Source organism: Lineus longissimus, chromosome 7, assembly GCF_910592395.1.
Source record: "Lineus longissimus chromosome 7, tnLinLong1.2, whole genome shotgun sequence".
Taxonomy (NCBI): domain Eukaryota; kingdom Metazoa; phylum Nemertea; class Pilidiophora; order Heteronemertea; family Lineidae; genus Lineus; species Lineus longissimus.
Window position 1 is genome coordinate 1,035,518 of NC_088314.1, and position 17,129 is coordinate 1,052,646.

General features: G+C 42.2%; 2 protein-coding genes across 5 annotated transcripts; both read left to right on the top strand.

The window, feature by feature from the left end:
• The first annotated feature begins 1,680 nt into the window (after nucleotides 1–1,680).
• On the top strand, nucleotides 1,681–4,094 carry LOC135491480 (mesencephalic astrocyte-derived neurotrophic factor homolog). Its single transcript, XM_064777379.1, has 4 exons — nucleotides 1,681–2,023; nucleotides 2,431–2,555; nucleotides 2,882–3,023; nucleotides 3,487–4,094. Exons 1-4 carry the CDS (start codon nucleotides 1,915–1,917, stop codon nucleotides 3,678–3,680), a joined length of 570 nt encoding a protein of 189 aa, XP_064633449.1. The 5' UTR covers nucleotides 1,681–1,914; the 3' UTR covers nucleotides 3,681–4,094.
• Nucleotides 4,095–6,028: 1,934 nt separating this feature from the next.
• LOC135491685 (protein phosphatase 1 regulatory subunit 37 homolog) lies at nucleotides 6,029–16,988 on the top strand. Of its 4 annotated transcripts, XM_064777689.1 has the most exons (3): nucleotides 6,029–6,252; nucleotides 10,339–10,434; nucleotides 14,230–16,988. In XM_064777689.1, the coding sequence occupies exons 2-3, from the start codon at nucleotides 10,395–10,397 to the stop codon at nucleotides 16,401–16,403; spliced, it is 2,214 nt and encodes a 737-aa protein (XP_064633759.1). In that variant the 5' UTR covers nucleotides 6,029–6,252; nucleotides 10,339–10,394; the 3' UTR covers nucleotides 16,404–16,988. The 4 variants fall into 4 exon arrangements, with proteins under 4 accessions (XP_064633759.1, XP_064633758.1, XP_064633760.1 ...); XM_064777688.1 differs by lacking the exons at nucleotides 6,029–6,252; nucleotides 10,339–10,434 and adding an exon at nucleotides 12,359–12,762; XM_064777690.1 differs by lacking the exons at nucleotides 6,029–6,252; nucleotides 10,339–10,434 and adding an exon at nucleotides 13,690–13,858.
• Nucleotides 16,989–17,129: the final 141 nt, after the last annotated feature.

The following is a 17,129-nucleotide window of genomic DNA, read 5'->3' on the forward strand; positions in this document are numbered from 1 at the left end:
ATATATGTGAACGAACGGCGATCCCCTTTAAACATCCTGGCAGCAGTGTTTTTCAATCTACTCCGCCTCTCGATATGACGAAGAAGTATAAAAAGTTTGAATTTCAGGATGTCTTTAACTAATTCTGATTGGAGAAGTCACGGTCTGACAGAAATACATTTCCACCCCAATGTAGCCTCGAGAAATCTTGCTGCTGATACGAATCATCCCCGGAAGTACTCGAATGCATGGAATCAGTGCGTGCTGCTGTTTGAAAAAGTTTGTTTCGGTGGTTTTCTTCAGGATATAATAATGATAAAGATAATAATGAAAATAATAACATGAACATGAATGAATAGATAACAAGATGACGAAAAAAAATAGAAAAAAAGGCAGATTCACCGGGAGTCGAACCCGTGACCAGCCGAACCACGGCCTAACACTCAAAGCGCTGTACCGTCAATGCTTTCATGGTCTCGGAGGATTTTATTTGCCTGTTATCAACGAGCCAGGTGATGCATGACCAGATGACATCCCTCTAATACCATTCACGTCGTCGCCATGTTGAAAACGCGCCGCAATTGTGACAAGGTTGCGCAGGTGGCAGAGTGATTAGCCGAAATAGTTCCAAGTAATCTCATATTTCGATAGTTGTACAGATTTTTCTCAATATATCGTATTTATACACCTCAGTGGTATAAAAGATGAAGCTAGCAGTTGATTTCACGCTCGAATGGCCTTTTTGAAAAAGTTTTTAGAATCGAGGTCAACAGGGTCAAAAGAAATAGTTTTTGGCGCCAACGATGTCAGCGACATGGCGGATTTGTTCTAAACTTCGAGTCGACTCCCTTGGAATCTATTCTTCCCATGCTCACTGTGCCGGCCGGCTGTGATTTGAAGGGACAAATTAGGTTTGGGATCTCGGTAACCAAGATGACTTGTGTTCGAATTCCCTTCCGTGCACCTCCTCATTCTGCAGCATACTTATTCTCGCTAATAATGATTTTGCAAGTGTTGTGAGGTGGTTTTGATATGTCTTGCAAATCTAAGGCCAACAGTTACATTCTGTTGGTGAGATCTTTATTGGAGTTGGTGATTGTTTAAATGTTACCGTACTGTAGGTCTAATGTAGGCTTTAAAAATTCTGTTCTAAATTTGTGGTTCTGTTTAATTATATTCTTGCAGTTCGAAAAGGCTCTATGATCTTGTGTTTAGCACTTATGCCTTAACGTGTGCGAGGGGAGGAGCATTTGGCTTATCTTAAATGTCTCAAAGAATTACTTTTATTGGCAACCAAGAGACGAATACATTTTGATATGTCGTCTTGGCAAACATGCAAACATTTTTTGCAACTTAATCTTATTAAAGGGATACGCCGTCCGTAATTACTTATGGTCCAGTTAAATAGAAATCTACTATGACACAATGCTGTAGTGCAGTAGGCCTAATTGTGAATACAAATTTTTTTAACTTGGTATTCATTGTATTTGTATCAGTCTACACAACGCATCCTGACTCTCATGCGTTTGCGAGCTACCGCTAACGAGCTCCACTCTGGGCGAGTGATTCCATTTCGCCAGATTATTCAGTTTCACATTTTCTACGAACCCGCTCCAATGGGGGCTGACATCTTGAATGCCGGTGATGACGCGGACCAATCAAATCTCGCCAACTGTACTACACATGTACAGTGCATGTGTACATGCTGAATAAGCAGACTACACATTCGTTTTCTCCTAGTATTTACCCTATTTATTGCCGACAGTACAGTCATAATCACTCTGACTGTTCAGTCATCATTCATCACAATATACAGACGACCTGAAGACGCAGTTTGGTGGATTTCTTTTATTGAATAAGTTAGATATCGCTGTTTGAAAAGGAGTGTGATTTCTCTTTTCTTGTCAGAACTTTCAGTTTCAGAAAAATCCTAAAATGAACTGGTCAGGATATCTGAAGTGGTGGTCATGTACCGCCCTGCTTGTCTGTGTCATGTTCACGCAAGTGTACGGCTTGAAACCAAAGACGGAGGAGAACTGTGAAGGTTTGTATTGGTGATTGAATCTTTTCTGCTTTGCCAGGGCCAATGATTGATTTATAGGAGGCATGACTATGATAGCCAGGGCAGGGATGGCAGTGCTGTCGCTGACAAAGTGACATCAGACATGGCACAGATTGTAAGCCACACCATCGATTTCTACTTGGCTTAGAGTGTATAGCCTGTCGTCCAGTCATCGATCGTCCAACCCCAAATAGGGTCTACAGGCCATTCTTGCATTGGTTTGATCGTGATATTTAGGCTGTGTCTGAATGGGAGGGTGTGTGAAAATACCCACGCCTGGATTTGCCGCTGTTTAAACTATGGCCGTGACTCTTCAGTTGATGCTGAAGTTGTCCCATCCCATGTAGACTGTCTAGACTATAGGCTAACCTAATGTTCTTTTATTTCAGTATGTGTGAAGTTTGTTACCAAATTTATGGCTGGCCTTCCTGATGATGAGAAGTATAACCAAGAAAAGATTGAAAAAAGACTTATCGAAACGTGCAAGACAAAGAAAGGAAAAGATGAACGATTTGTAAGTGCATAATAGATATTGACAATTCACATTGGGTCTCATTTATTTAGGTATAAAGCTTTGCAGGTGTTTTTAAGCAAGTAAAGAAGTCCTCAACAGTTTACAAGTAGTAAATATGTCATTTTGGTTTTGGCTCAGTAATCTTGAATGTTGCCTTTGAAGTATGTAACTGGGATCGAATTTTAGCAATTTCATGGTCAACTGGTAAGAATTTGGGAGAGGGTCTGATCATTGTCTTGTTTTCTTTTGCCTCTCTTCTTTGATCTGCCTTAGTAGCCCCTGTTCTACCCGAGCTCTAACTTCTAGGCAATTTCATTTCATTTCAGTGTTATACTATTGGTGCTGCAGAGACCTCTGCCACTAGGATGTTGAATGAATTAACTCGGCCTGCCAGTCTAGGAATGCCTGCTGGAAAGATTTGTGCAAAAATTAATGACAAAATGGATAGCGTCTGTGACTTGAAATATGGTATGTAGGTTTCTTTGTGGCTGGTCACTGTGAAGGCTCTACACCTGGCTGAAAGGATGTTGAGACTGTGAGTGAAGTCTGAAAAAACCATCATCACATCCACATTTCGAGGATAGATTAAGCTGCTGTGTGACTTTCCAAGATTCCAAATTTAGTATAAGGCAACAAGTACAATGGGCAAATGTTGTTCATGTCAGACCATTCTCTGTGTTTCCACTATTGTCATCCTTATGCCTTGTTGCTGTATTGTGCCTATTTCTGTCATGGATACATAGATTGTATTTGGCAACCATGGAAACTAGTAAACAAACTGCCTACTGCATTGGCTTTTGAAAGATTGAAAAGGTTTACTAGTCTACATTGTAAGTAGCTGGAGTTCAGATCTACATGTTTCATGGCTCATGCACAACATCTAGTGTGTCACTGTCAATGTGAGTCCCTCAATTTTTTCTCTTATTTTCAGAAAAACAGATCGATTTGGCATCGGTTAACTTCAGGAAATTGAAAGTGAAAGACTTGAAGCGCATCTTATCTGACTGGGATGAAAGCTGCAAAGGATGCACAGAGAAGACCGACTACATTAACAGGATCAAGGAACTTATGCCAAAACATGATCCAGAGGCTGCAGAGAAATTACGCCAGAGGGAGGAATTATAATGCTTATGTTCCTTAGGATTTTGAATTATGATTTTTCAATCAAGTTCACATGGCTTGGGGTCATTTCACAGCACATGATCTCTCCAGTAATGTAGTCAGGTCATCTTTTGGTTGGGAGAATTCTGCTCTTAGACGGTAGGAAATCCTGATCGCCAAGCTGTACTTCCATTGATTGGGGTTATGAATTATCGGTCAACTGTCCTGTGAAGTGGCCTGTTGGCAAGACAAAACATTCCATTTCATAGCCCAACTATCACCGCATTGCTTTTGTTCCTTATTTGATGTCAAATTTCACTTTGGGTTTGTTTTGTGTTGCCAAACCTGAGCACGGATGGCGGGTTGTGCTTGAGATCAAATTCCACCATTCAGATTACTGGTGTGTTCATTTACTGTTGACAAAACTGCCATTTCCACTTAGCACTTTGAAAAAAACAACGAATAAGATTTAAGGTTGATCCATTTCTTAGTGTTCCATAGCTTTAACACTGGAAATGATACAAAGAGCAGGGTCTTGTGCTGTGTTTGATGATGAGATGATTTCAATCTTTCAGAATCAGCTGAGAGAAAGTTCTGTTGCTCTAAAATTTGGCGTTGTTCATCATGTGTGATGACTAATACACCAACTTAAATTATTGCAAATTATAGTAGACTTTGGGTTGATGGTTTATTTATGTTTTGATTTATTCTCTGTCAGTTTTCCAGTCAACGAGATCTCATCATTTGCTGGTTCTCTCAATTAATTTCTGTGTTATCTTTACATCACATCTACCCATTTGTAACAGTACGCACAACGAATTTGAGCAGCAAGAGTTGGTATGTGCTTGTTTGGTGGGCGTATGATCATCAAACGACAGCTGTCAATTTTGGACAATATTTATGTTGATAAAGACTTGGACTGAAAATATTGGTGGTTTGATGTGGACACCAGTCGGGTTGTGCTATGGTGGTGTGCTGTTGTGAAAATGAATCTTACTTCAGGTGCTTTATAAGTGCATCGGGATATTTCTAACTTTGATAGCTCTTGTGAAAGACTATAAGTGTATTCATTGTTATGTAGTGAAGAACAGGTTCCAGTGTATAACTCCTAACTTGGTGGTGTTGACCTCTGTGGCAAAGATCGTTTGACATGACACTATTGTAGTTAACTTTGTGACTATTTTGTAGTCTCATTTTGTGTCCTTATCACCAGATAATTGACCTGTAAATGATAATCGATGATTGTGGTGGAGGGCCTAGTAACCTTGTTCTTCATGTGTAGGATAATTCCACTTTTAGTGGTTCGGAGGTCAGATATCACAAAAAACCAAATGAGGTTCGTGTCATGGAAATCAGTCGTCACGACTTCAATGCAGATCCTGTTATGAAATCTTTCATTGTTATGAAATCTTTCATTGCAGACTCTTTCTAAAAGCCATGGTAGCTCCTGGCTAGTTTTGCAGTACCTGTAAGTGTAAAAAACCTGTATGTATCTTCTTGACATCATGTAACTCCTCTTCATTTGTGAGCCATTATCGTCGAATGCATATTGCTAGGTTTTTAATGATAACCCCTTGGTACATATTTTTCACCTCGGTGATCTCAAATGAAGTGTGGTAAGATTTATTTTGACACCATACGTGAGTTTCATAGATCCCTTCAAGTCACCCGTCATATCATCTCTGTTCCTTAATCATTTGCCACCCAATTTTGATACATAATGTACAAAAGGCAATGTGCTGTTGTATATGACTTCTAAAAACAAAATAAAAATATTTGTAAATAATATCAAAGAGTTGATAATCCTTTGTTCTTTAACATTCGAACAGGATCACGTGCAAAGTGCATTCTGGAATATCATATCTAGAGGTTGAATTGAGACAACATTATGTCATTACAATTTGAGCTTGCGGACAGCAGGAAATCCAGAAGTAGCTCTCCTCATAGTATGGTCCACTTCAATCCTGTCACTTTAGTCTGAAGAAGGTGTTGTCTTGTCAGACCATGCACCAGTATTCAGCACAGATTTGGAGAAAACGTAACTTGATGTCAACCCTACTGTGAAGGGAGTGAATGACTGGAGCGTCCAACTTCCAAGACGTCCATGAAACTGGATGTGGCTTGGGTCAGGCAGCTGTTACACAACTACTTTCATAGATGGCGTATGTGTTCCCTTCGCTATGACCAGGTCCGAGGACAATAGCACATCCTGAGCAAATTTGCTTGATGGTTTTGCCACCTATGTTCTGATCCACGCACTGATTTCAAAATGTGATCTGTCATAACCCATTCAATCAACACAGATTTCAAATTCAAGGCCTCGTCAACAGGTCCCATTTCGACTAAGAGCTTGTAGAATTTTAGAAGGGAACATGCTAAGCGAACTGAGGTGACGAGGTCGCTACATGCTGACATAAACATGGGACCAAACCACATATAGGCCTATAATAAATAGTCCATGGACTTATGGTAATATCTGTCTCAGTATGGAATTATTCTAGACTTCTCTGAGGCACATGTTCAGGAATCAACGCTCTTAGAACTGCATTGAAACTCGTTAAGACATATTCCTTCTTGCTTCCTCACTTTCAATAAGGTAAGTTTTTATCTTATATCAGCAGATTATAGGTTTTGAATGAACAGCGTGAGGACATTCGCAAGTCCTAAATGGCCTTAAGGATCAGGGAACCCAATGAGGACTTTCCAGGTCCTTTCCGACCCACAGGCTTGAAATATTCGCATCATTTTTGTCTCACTATTTATATTAGAGTTGTAACATCCGAAATCATATTACATGTATTCATAAGAGAGGTTTTGAGTTCAATGGTGATAGTTAGACTCCCGGGGCTGGCAAATAGTCTTCCATCAGGAACAACACATATCATGATCAAATTGGGTCACATGAGAAAATGGGGTTGAACATCATGACGCATCCCAAATTTCTTTTGATAGAAATAGTGCAAAAAGAGCTGTCTTTATGCAGCAGGCAATGGCGTTATAGTAAAGATAGTTGAATGGGGCCCTTTCAAATTGCGGCCTATATCTACAGTGAGATTTATTCAGATACAGTCTTATCATGTGTTATCACCATTAACCACAGCTTAGAGTCAATATAAACGCAATCTAATTAATTCCCAGGACAGGTTTGATCCGGGTCGACACGTCCTCAACCTGACCCGACTCAAATTGCCTCGTCTTTGACCTTTGATAATGCTCCGTAAAAATCCGTTGATGAGATGAGTGTAATGGGATGGCAACTATGTCATTTTCGCTCAATACATCATCCCGCAATTACGGTGAAAAAAGAAATTATAAATGTGAAGTTGGTGGTGGCAATGCATCAAGAGAATGAATCCTTGGTGGTGGACATAATGCTTTCCACCCTGTATAAGCACAGCAATTTGGTATGTTAGACCATCAAACCGACCTTTGCGGAAAAATCTAATATGGCCGCAACAAATTCAAAATGGCCGCCAAACTACCCGATTGAAAAGAACCTTAAATCAAATGGTATGGGTTCTAGGCATTTTATTCCCTTTGAATTGTGACAAAATATGACCAGTTTGTTGTTGAGCAAAAAGTCGTATTTGATTTCATAGCACTTTGGAGTGTTCACACGGTACGGAAGCCAAAACAAACCGTGACAGATTATCCTAATGTAACACTTGTCAATAGTTTAAGAAGAACAAACATGCGGCATGTCGTCGAGACCAAGTCTTCGATCTGCATGCGTACGTCAATACAACGAATAAGAAGTGCTAAAACAGCCAGATCTGACCAGTTCTGTGATTTCCGAATCTAATGAGATAGACACCTAACAAATATTCAGTCACCTTGGATACTGCTCCGCGGGGTTCCTCCAGTCACACCCACGCATTTACAACATGCCTAGGTGATAATTTATACGTGTTGTACCTCTCAAGAACTAATGAAATTATGCTACGAAAGCATTCAAAATTCCTCATAGATTTAGTTGATTTCTTCCGTAGGAGCAACTGTCCGGATGAAGACAGGTAGGGCTGTCTTCTATTATTACATTTCCCTCGTCTTTATTGGGTAGGGGAACTCCCTTCAGCCATTTCATGGGAATAACAGATCAATTATGTGGGGATATTATGAGGGTAAACGTTTGTAGTAAGAATTTGGAATAGCTGCCAAAAATGCCTTTGATTATTTAAAGTTATGGACGACGGGGTCATCGTCTGCTAGTGTAGTCCTAACGACTCCTCAAATACGTTTACATTGACATTGCGTTTACACACAAATCATCTGGTTCATAATGTGCAGCAAACCACATACGTCGGCATCAGTGTTCTTGTCTGAAGTTAAAGACACGCTGTCATGCTGGTTGTGACTATGTCTTCACAAGAGTAATTTGGGATGACCGGAAAATGTAATCAAACACCACTGACTCTCTCCATGCAGCTCAGCGGTGGATTATCTCTTCTGTGTTAATTATGTGTTGACAAGGCGAACCAATGTCAGTGTCATCAATGGGGAACAGTGATATAAAATTGGGAGAAATTGGGTTCAACTCACTACCAAGGATGGTACATCGGTACATAGAGTAGGCCTAATCAACTTACGACCTGACCTACATTTGCGGTATTTACTTTATCATTTTATGTTTATATTACATTTTAACGAGAATAAATAAATTCTGCTCTCTTGTACTGATGGGTATTGTGAATATTCCGTACCAATAAGTGCATCAAGGCTTTGCCGTGTACACTTTACAGTTCACATGTCTCCTTTGAAGCACCAGTATCTCATTTTACGAGTTGATCATGCAACTTTGGCTGTGCATGTGTCTGGTATGAGAGAGTTTAATCTCAAGATAATCAAACCCTACCAAATTGCCCTTAATTGAACCTGATGAGCTTGGACACGACAGGACAGAATTCTTATGTATAAGATATGCACTATAATAACAACATAATAACTTAAATTAGCCAAAATTCTTGTATCAGCTCGGTATATTACAGCTAACATTGTCACAACCAGGAAGACAGTCCACATACCAGCTGATTATGACGTTTTCTTTCTGCCTACTCATAGGGCCTACAGTCCATAAATGATTTCCGATGTTCTTCACGTCATTCATTGTCTTACAAGACTTAGATCATGTCGTCCAAGGAACACTTACTGTAGGAAATGATGGGTATAATACTGGTGATTGTAGCTCAATGACGTCTGCTGCTGACGTCAAAGCGTCTCAGTTCAACAGTTTAGAGACAGTGTTAAAATCTGGTATCCGCCTTACAATTGATGAACTGGTCATGATAGTCGTGAGAATAGTGAATTCCTTGTTAGAAAATAAATATGCGGGGGTGGCAGTAAGATGTTGCTTTGAATAACTATAACTGACATATCTGAGGGTGTATTGTATTCTATCTCAACAAGGAAGATATGGTCAGAGTTATTTCTTCATTCACATCGCCGCAAATCTAGACCCACCCATCTCACACTGACTGATCGCCAGCATCTTCCTGTGGTGTTGAAGTTTCATTGGCTTGGCTGTCAACAGAACATACAATAACTCACTCAAGCAAGTGAGGTGGGAGGAGACGACCATATGGTGGCTGCTTATGTAGCCCTGCAGGTGAGCTAGCATGGTCAGTGACGGGACAATCCCATGCCAGACAGTATCAAAACAGGTCTTTGACATCAAGAAACCAGATGGCAGCCATCAAGAGCAGACGATAGATTCCACACTGCCATTCGAACATTCCACGCCAGAATGCCAATATTCCTGTGATCTCATATAACATGGACGACATCTCATTGGTGATGGAGTTTCGTCAGGGAATTGGTGTTAAAGATCTTAATTCTTCATTTCACGTAGCAGGCTCACCAAGCAGACGCAATTCTTCATGTAGATTCATTTCGACTGGCTTCAACTGATATGTAGATTCACGAACCGGTGCTGGAATAGTAGGATCGATATGCTTGCATTACACATATACACTTCAAGCTGATTTATTCAACAGGTGTCACTATTTGGTTACTGATTTTGCCCAGCTTTCGTCAGTGGGATTGTGTCTCTGCCGGTACGCATACATACATTACCAAACAGGAGTCTGGCCTGTGTCTATATCGGTACACATACATACATTACCAAACAGGAGTCTGGCCTGTGTCTCGACCGGTACACATACATACATTACCAAACAGGAGTCTGGCCTGTTTTGTAACGAACCGTTTTACATTGTTGTTACTTCTTCATATCTTTTTTGATCTGCCTTTACTCATTTGATCATGATTCTTTCTGAGTGCGTGTTTCCTGAGGCGGGAGGTTGATCACAATTTACATTGGTTTGCAATTTGACACCAGACTGTACACACTGCCCAGACTTGTATGGCTTGGAGATTCATGGTATTTCTACATGCAAACCGAGACAGACACGGCACTGCGCAAATCTATAGTGGGCCACAGTACGCGCTGACCCCAAAGGACTAACACGGACTGATTGCGGTTTCGGGATGTCACTTGACTAATATTACTTCTCTCTCTCCTCTTCTAGTGATAAATGGCCAGACAATGAGTTTGACCAATGAGGATGAAGAAAACACAAGACAATATACATTCGTGAACCTCTGTCGCCGTAAGGCTCGACACAACCTCTTGTTGATTTCGTATTGTCCTCTGTGTTTAATCCGTTATGTTTTCTCTCTTCGCCAGGGCTTGACGACCTCAACATGAGCTTGGATACGGAGGATAACTAGAACAGCCGAGAGATGGGTGGAAACCTCATCAGTTGCCATGGAGATAAAAAGGGTAAGCGTCTATATCAAGGCCTTGTCGGCATTTCGAAACGATGTCTTGGTGCATAGTTCAACAATAGCGCCTTCAAGAAGTCGTATCGGATCTACACTTTTAGTGGTCTCAATTCCAATTGCTTCGGGGGCCCTCACCCCACTGCCTGGGGAGTGTAATAGAAGCTCGTCATGTAATAGTGGTATTAGACCCTTGGATAGGAAGTCCGGGTATGAAATGTTCTATTGTAAGGTCTTGTCATTTGTCTTGTTGGTACGGGGCAGTAATCTCAAGAGGATGGATTATCTCCTAAAGATATCCAGTTCAAACAAGTTCAAAATAATCCGGATATCAAAAAGCATTGCATTAAGTTTGTGGCAGACAGACAACAATAGACCTCAAAATGCGCCTGACATGTTCAATACAATGTCTAATTAGTTAGGTTAATAAGGGTTGATCTTTCACACAAATTGCATTCCATAAGGTATTGTTCGGGCACTGTACATTCATGTCAGTTATACTCAACTACATGTATTTTGTGGAGAAAGGTTTTTAACCCATTACATACCAAGTTCAATACCGCCAAATAGGGATTTAGTTTTCATAACGTACACGTAAACGTATGGGTAAACGTGTTGATTCATGTCATAGGTTGACGGACTATCAGTCTACGCTTGGTTAACGTGCCATAAAACTGTGTTTAGCCAGGTATTCTGTTCAAAAACTGACAAAACTCGATATAAAGGCCTGTCAGATTTTCAGTGCTCAACAGTGCTGAAGATAACAACTGAATTTTGCAGGATGACCGACCAATTACCATCCTAAAGTATATTATGCACCCATTAATCTAGTTGTCTCGACTGTCAACCCATTAACATATCCATAAGACCTGTTGCATACATGAATTGCATTTCACTTTTTCTCCGCAAAACACTTTCACTGTTTCAAGTCCACTTCAAAACATATTTTCAATATTCAGTATGTATTGCGTGAAAATACATGCCAACGGACGTCTGGTGGTATGTAGTGGATGCAAATTTGGCACACTCTTAACGAACAATGGCAACTTACACCAGAGTCAGACTATGCTTACACTAAACGCGATAATGATTTTGCTTAACAGCCAGGAGCCGTCACTTCTTCCAGGTTGGTTGGACCTGTCTGCATCGACACCAACACCGAAACGGCTCCTGGCTGGCTTTACAGTAAAGTGGCCATTGACGGTAGATATCTGTTCTATCTGACGATACTGAAAAAAACCCACACAGATATCAAGAAACTGGTCATCACCAAGCATGTGAAGCGAGTTGTTTTGACATCAATTAAGGCAGATGTGACGCGATTTTTCTGCCGCAGCGTCAACAGATATGTCTAATGATATGAGACCGCTACAGGCTGAACTAAACTAGGACTGAACATTATGTTCTCACAATTATCTGGGCCTACTTGAACATTCCAGATGTGATTGAATGTACAAGTACTTTGCACTTGAATCGTAAATCGCATTGCCAGGTTAGACTTTCAACAGTTCGTCCTCAACTTTTCGGACTGCATCTTTCAATACCCAGTAATCAATCCGGGCGGGCGCAGTCCCTGGTCAACACGAAGAGAAAATCTGAACTAAGTTAACAAGAATATCCATACCCAACGCTTGCTCAAAATGATAAAAACTCTAATTGCCTTGACCATGGGACATCAATTAGGTGATTTGGTAGATGTGATCCCATTCCTGATTATAAGGATGTATAATTAAAGTAAACATGTATGCTACTAATGTGGGTGAATCGATACGATTAGGAGATCTCTTGACATTAATACCAGTGTTAGTTGTTAATTTCATCATTCGATTAAATCGATTTAGGAGTTATCGACATATACAAGTATCAGCCTATATTCAAAACCTTGAACTGTGTATTCTTGTTGTCTACTGGCAATGCCATTATCCCTTGAATTCCTCTTATCCGTGTCAAAAGCAACATTCCGTTGTGTGTAACACCATCAGAGATCAGTGGTTTACGGTGTGGTTCAATTTCTGTGAATGGGGTCAAGCTTTGGCGGAATATGGTCAGAGACTGTCATAAAATGTGTTTAGGAGTAGGTCTTTAGAACGACCAGTAACATTCTCCTCACATTTCGAGAAGCTCAAGCAATGGAAACGTTATTCTCTAGCAAGATTCATTGGAACTAATGATAACCAGGAGACTTCGGCCTCTCTTTGTGTTACAACTCCCACTCAAGAATCACTTCCAACTGCTATGGCGTGGTCGGGGGTTCAGGCGATCCCACTCTTTGTCCCATCGTGCTGTTTCTCCGGATCTGGAAGTGACACTGATTCGGCAAATGGCTATGGTAAGATTCGTTGCATTTCATCATCATTGACATCATCATGGCATCGGGACGGGCCTTATTCGCATCACCATTCGTATCACCATTCGTATCGCATACCTTTCACGTCCTGATTCGTCTCCATGACAATAGTGCTCTCAGACAGCTGTTGGTCTCGTTAATTGGTTCTCTGACAATGTTTTGGGCCGAAATAGCGGGTTAATCTAGATCGAGCTTTCTAAAATGATTTCGACTGAAAAAAGTGTGTAAGTTACAATAGAAGATTGTCAATTACACGGCAGTCATGCATTTGGCCCTCACACCGGGTTTTCTTCAAACTGGACGTATTCTGCAGATTCCACCCATTCCGTTATTCCGCCAAATCCGTTGATTCGGTCCAGGGTAACCTGACCTTGACATTGTCCAAAGCCATGGATACCAGTCCTGTTTTGCATCAGAAGGAAAGTCTGACATCTTGCACTGATTTCTCTCCAAACCAAATGGCGACTTGTTCTCATTACCTATGACATGTTTCTCGCATTTAAAACAATACACGGCTCAATTAGTTTAACATCCAATTCACATTCCTGTCCCTCAGGCGTGACAGATGGAAACCTCAGCAGTCTGTCCCACTTTGAAATGACCCACTGACCCGGTACATTGATCTACGCGTCAATGTAAACTGAATAGGTAAAAACTGCGATGACACCGACTATAAATTGATTTCATCACAAATTGAGCGGATGCCCGTGCAGTTGCACATGTATAAATGCACGTCTATTTTGGTCCAACTTATAACCTAACACTAACAATCAGGAAGGCAGGCGATAAGTTGATAATTGATGCTAATGAGACTGATTAAGCCGCAGATTTGCAAGTAAATGTCGTACATGATAGGAATTTGTACACATGACAGGCCATTTGGCGCTCATTTTCGCAGACGAACTTCGTCGGAGTACCATGCCTGATCGGCGCTTCGATATATAATTCGTGTTTTTTTATCAAGCGGGGAAGAGTTTCTCATTGGATGCATCAGACATTCAACTTCGTTATTACCCATTACCAGACCCAGTTACATGTCGCTTGGACAAGGTCGACGACACGACAGACGTCTACAAATGTACGGTTATGGTACGGTATACATGTTGTGGATGTGACATTGTCCCTTTCAGTGTGTGTGTTTTCAAAAGGAATCCCGATATGATTCGTGACTTTTAAGGTGGGTTGCCATTGGAAGCTGAATCAATATCTGGTCACTTTCACAACTTTCACATTATGGATCGGGTCACGGGTAGCTAAGACGTACTTAGCAGACCAGGTCATCCACTATTTTAACCAATTCACCATGCATCCTTTCAGCGGTCGTCTTGAAATCGGGCATGCTGACGATGAAAGGATAAGTTTGTTTTCAGAAGTACATCATCTGATCTTGATTGCCTGGAATTCCTCCTGTAGCCATTGACTAACGCTAAGCCCTATTTATCATTCCAGGTTACAACCCCTTCGAAGTTTACGGCCTCAAGTTGGATGGCAAGGAACCCCTGCCAATGCGTCCAAAGGCGAAGGACAACAACTATACGTCACTTCCGATCAAGGCTGAGAGCGTTCAACAGACGTATTGTGAAAACAACAACTCAAAGATGAACCACACTCCTGATCAGACCCCGAATGGGATTGGGAAGATATCGAACGGTCGCGCCAAACGGGTGTCCATCTCTGATGTTCTTTCAGTGACACATTCCTCTAGTTGTCCGTCTTCGCCGTGCGCGTCTGGACGGCGAGCCAGTCAGCGTCCACCGCCAAAACCGCCACGCATGCGTAGCTATGCGGACAACCAGTACAACACCATCGACTGTACTCGGCGAATCTTAGACGAATCCTTGAAAAGGGCGATCAGGGAGATTAATACTCGACACGGGTCTTTGGGCCAGGGGAAACGGAGACTGGAACTGGCCGAGGCGGGGGAGTGGGTGGACAGTACTGGAGGTAACTTTGTGTCCTTGACCCCTAACAAGTTTGCAAGCAGCCGGACCAGTCTCCTGACTCTGCCCATCGCTGAGAAGTACTCGCAAGTGTACTCATTATGCCAGGACGTTCTCCAACAGATGTTGGAGCCTGATGCGATCCTTGGTCAGTGCGTGGAGCGTGGATTGATCACGCCAGAGACAGAACTAGAAATCATGGGTTGTCTGACGAAACAACGGCGGTCTAGTCTGTTGGTAGGCGCGGTCGTTGATGACAATCCGACTAACCTTGGACCATTCACCGAAATACTCCGAGAGGTCCCGAATCAGAAGCACTTGGGTGATTTAGTAGAGTGTTTGACCACGATTATACAGTCTGTGATTGATATTAGGGACGAACAACTTAGGAATGGGGTTTCTCCCCACTCCGGTAGCCAGGAGGACTTCCTGTCTCAGGAGGAATGTGCAATATTCCAGATTGATATATGTTACTGTGATACTGAGACTGGGGAAAGTGTAACTTTAGACGAGGCGAGATATTTAGACAAGAGCTTGGAGGAGGCGCTTGAAGACATGGGGAAAATTAAACGTAGGTCATACTATGAGATGTGCGCATTGCGAGACTGGAACGCGAACCTGACAAGTCAGAGTCGAGTTGTCCCTGTTGCAAAGGTGGATTTGTACAACAGGAAGCTAGGCATGGAAGGGGTTAAGTTTCTCTCGGGAGTGTTGCAGGACTATAGTTGCATCAGAGAGTTGTATGTAGCAAAGAATAAGATAGATAAGGACGGCGTTGAGTTATTAAGCCGGGCGCTGGTCGCAAATCATGGATTAGCGAAGTTAGATTTGCGGCTGAATGTGTTCGGGGACGACGGTGCCACGTTCATTGCGGAAGCACTCCGACGGAACAAATCACTCCGGTGTTTGAATGTGACATGCACAGGATTAACTGGGGTGGGTATGAACAGGATAGCAGCATCTCTGGCGAAAAACAACTCTCTAGCTGAGTTAGATGTAGGGTTTAATGATCTTGCTGGTTCAGGATGTGACTCGTTGGCAGAGATTCTAAAAAACAACGCGTACACAAAACGTCTCCGATTGCGCCATACCAATCTCTGTTCTGAAGGATACTCAAAGATTTTCAAATCTCTGCGGATAAACTCACGGTTGAGTATGTTGGACATCAGTGGCAACCGGATAGGGGATGACGGGGCGTCTATCCTGGCCGAGATCTTGCTCAGCAACCGGACACTCCTGGAGATCAACTTGGAGAAGTGTGAGATCACCAGCGTGGGTGCCGTAGCATTGTCTCGATCGCTCAAAGCCAATACGACCTTGAAGACAATGGACATGAGCATGAACACGATCCATGATGAAGGGGCCACCGCCCTCGCGGACTCCATGAAATACAACCACACTTTAGAATGTATCTGTGTGAACATGTGCGGCATCGGCAACGCTGGCTTCATCTCGCTGCTAAACGCTTTACGCGTCAACACGTCCATAACGGTGCTAAAGATCTGTTATAACGTCCTGGGACACGAGGAACAACCCGAGGAGATCGAGAGGTACTATCTGACATTGGAGTCTGTGTATGAGAAGCTGAGCCAGGTCCTGCGGACGCGGCCAGAGGTGAAACTCCTACTCTGGGGCAACCGTCTCGACGAGACATTCCTCTCAGACGACGTCAAGCTGACGTGAGAGAACCAGAGGTTAATGTCTTCGAAGATTGACCTTAAAAACCCGGGCGCAGTCGTTCCGCCGTCTTTGATTTCTACGATAGTTTGATGGTGACTATAAACGTCATCTCGGTTAGTCAAAGACAGTAGAAACTGCTCGTCTCTGGTCCTCCTGACGGCCTGAGACGAAATCCTACTCTAGTCGTCGGCCGACCGCGATGCCTTTTTCACACACGCTTATGCCGGGATAGATCTATCCACCCGTTGGTATATCACGTGGTTGCATTCAGTTTCAGATCATTAGATATTATTTATGATGCCAGGCCTAATAAAATAATTGTGCCTAATACGATATGTAATTATGAATAACATATTCAAATAGTGTTATGTGCAGGTCTGATAGTTGCTTTAGATAGCCGTAACAGCTCCTGGCCGATTTCACCGTATCGGAACAGATGCCAGTATGTTGTCTTCACGAGGTAGGCCTACTGCCTCTTCACAAATTTCATTATTTGTTGAAATGATGATGTTGTTGGTTGTGTACATAGCTGTATATTTTGCATCATGTAATAAAACTCTAGTCACACCCACCGATTGTTCATTCTCTCTACCTAAATGGCGCGGGAAATGGCATTGCTCGTCTCGCGCTGTATGCGCGTGTGCTCCTCAATCACGCTAGTTTGTCTCTGACAATGCAGATGGCGCCAACATTCCGCGATTGCTCGACTAACGGGGCAGACTATTTTGT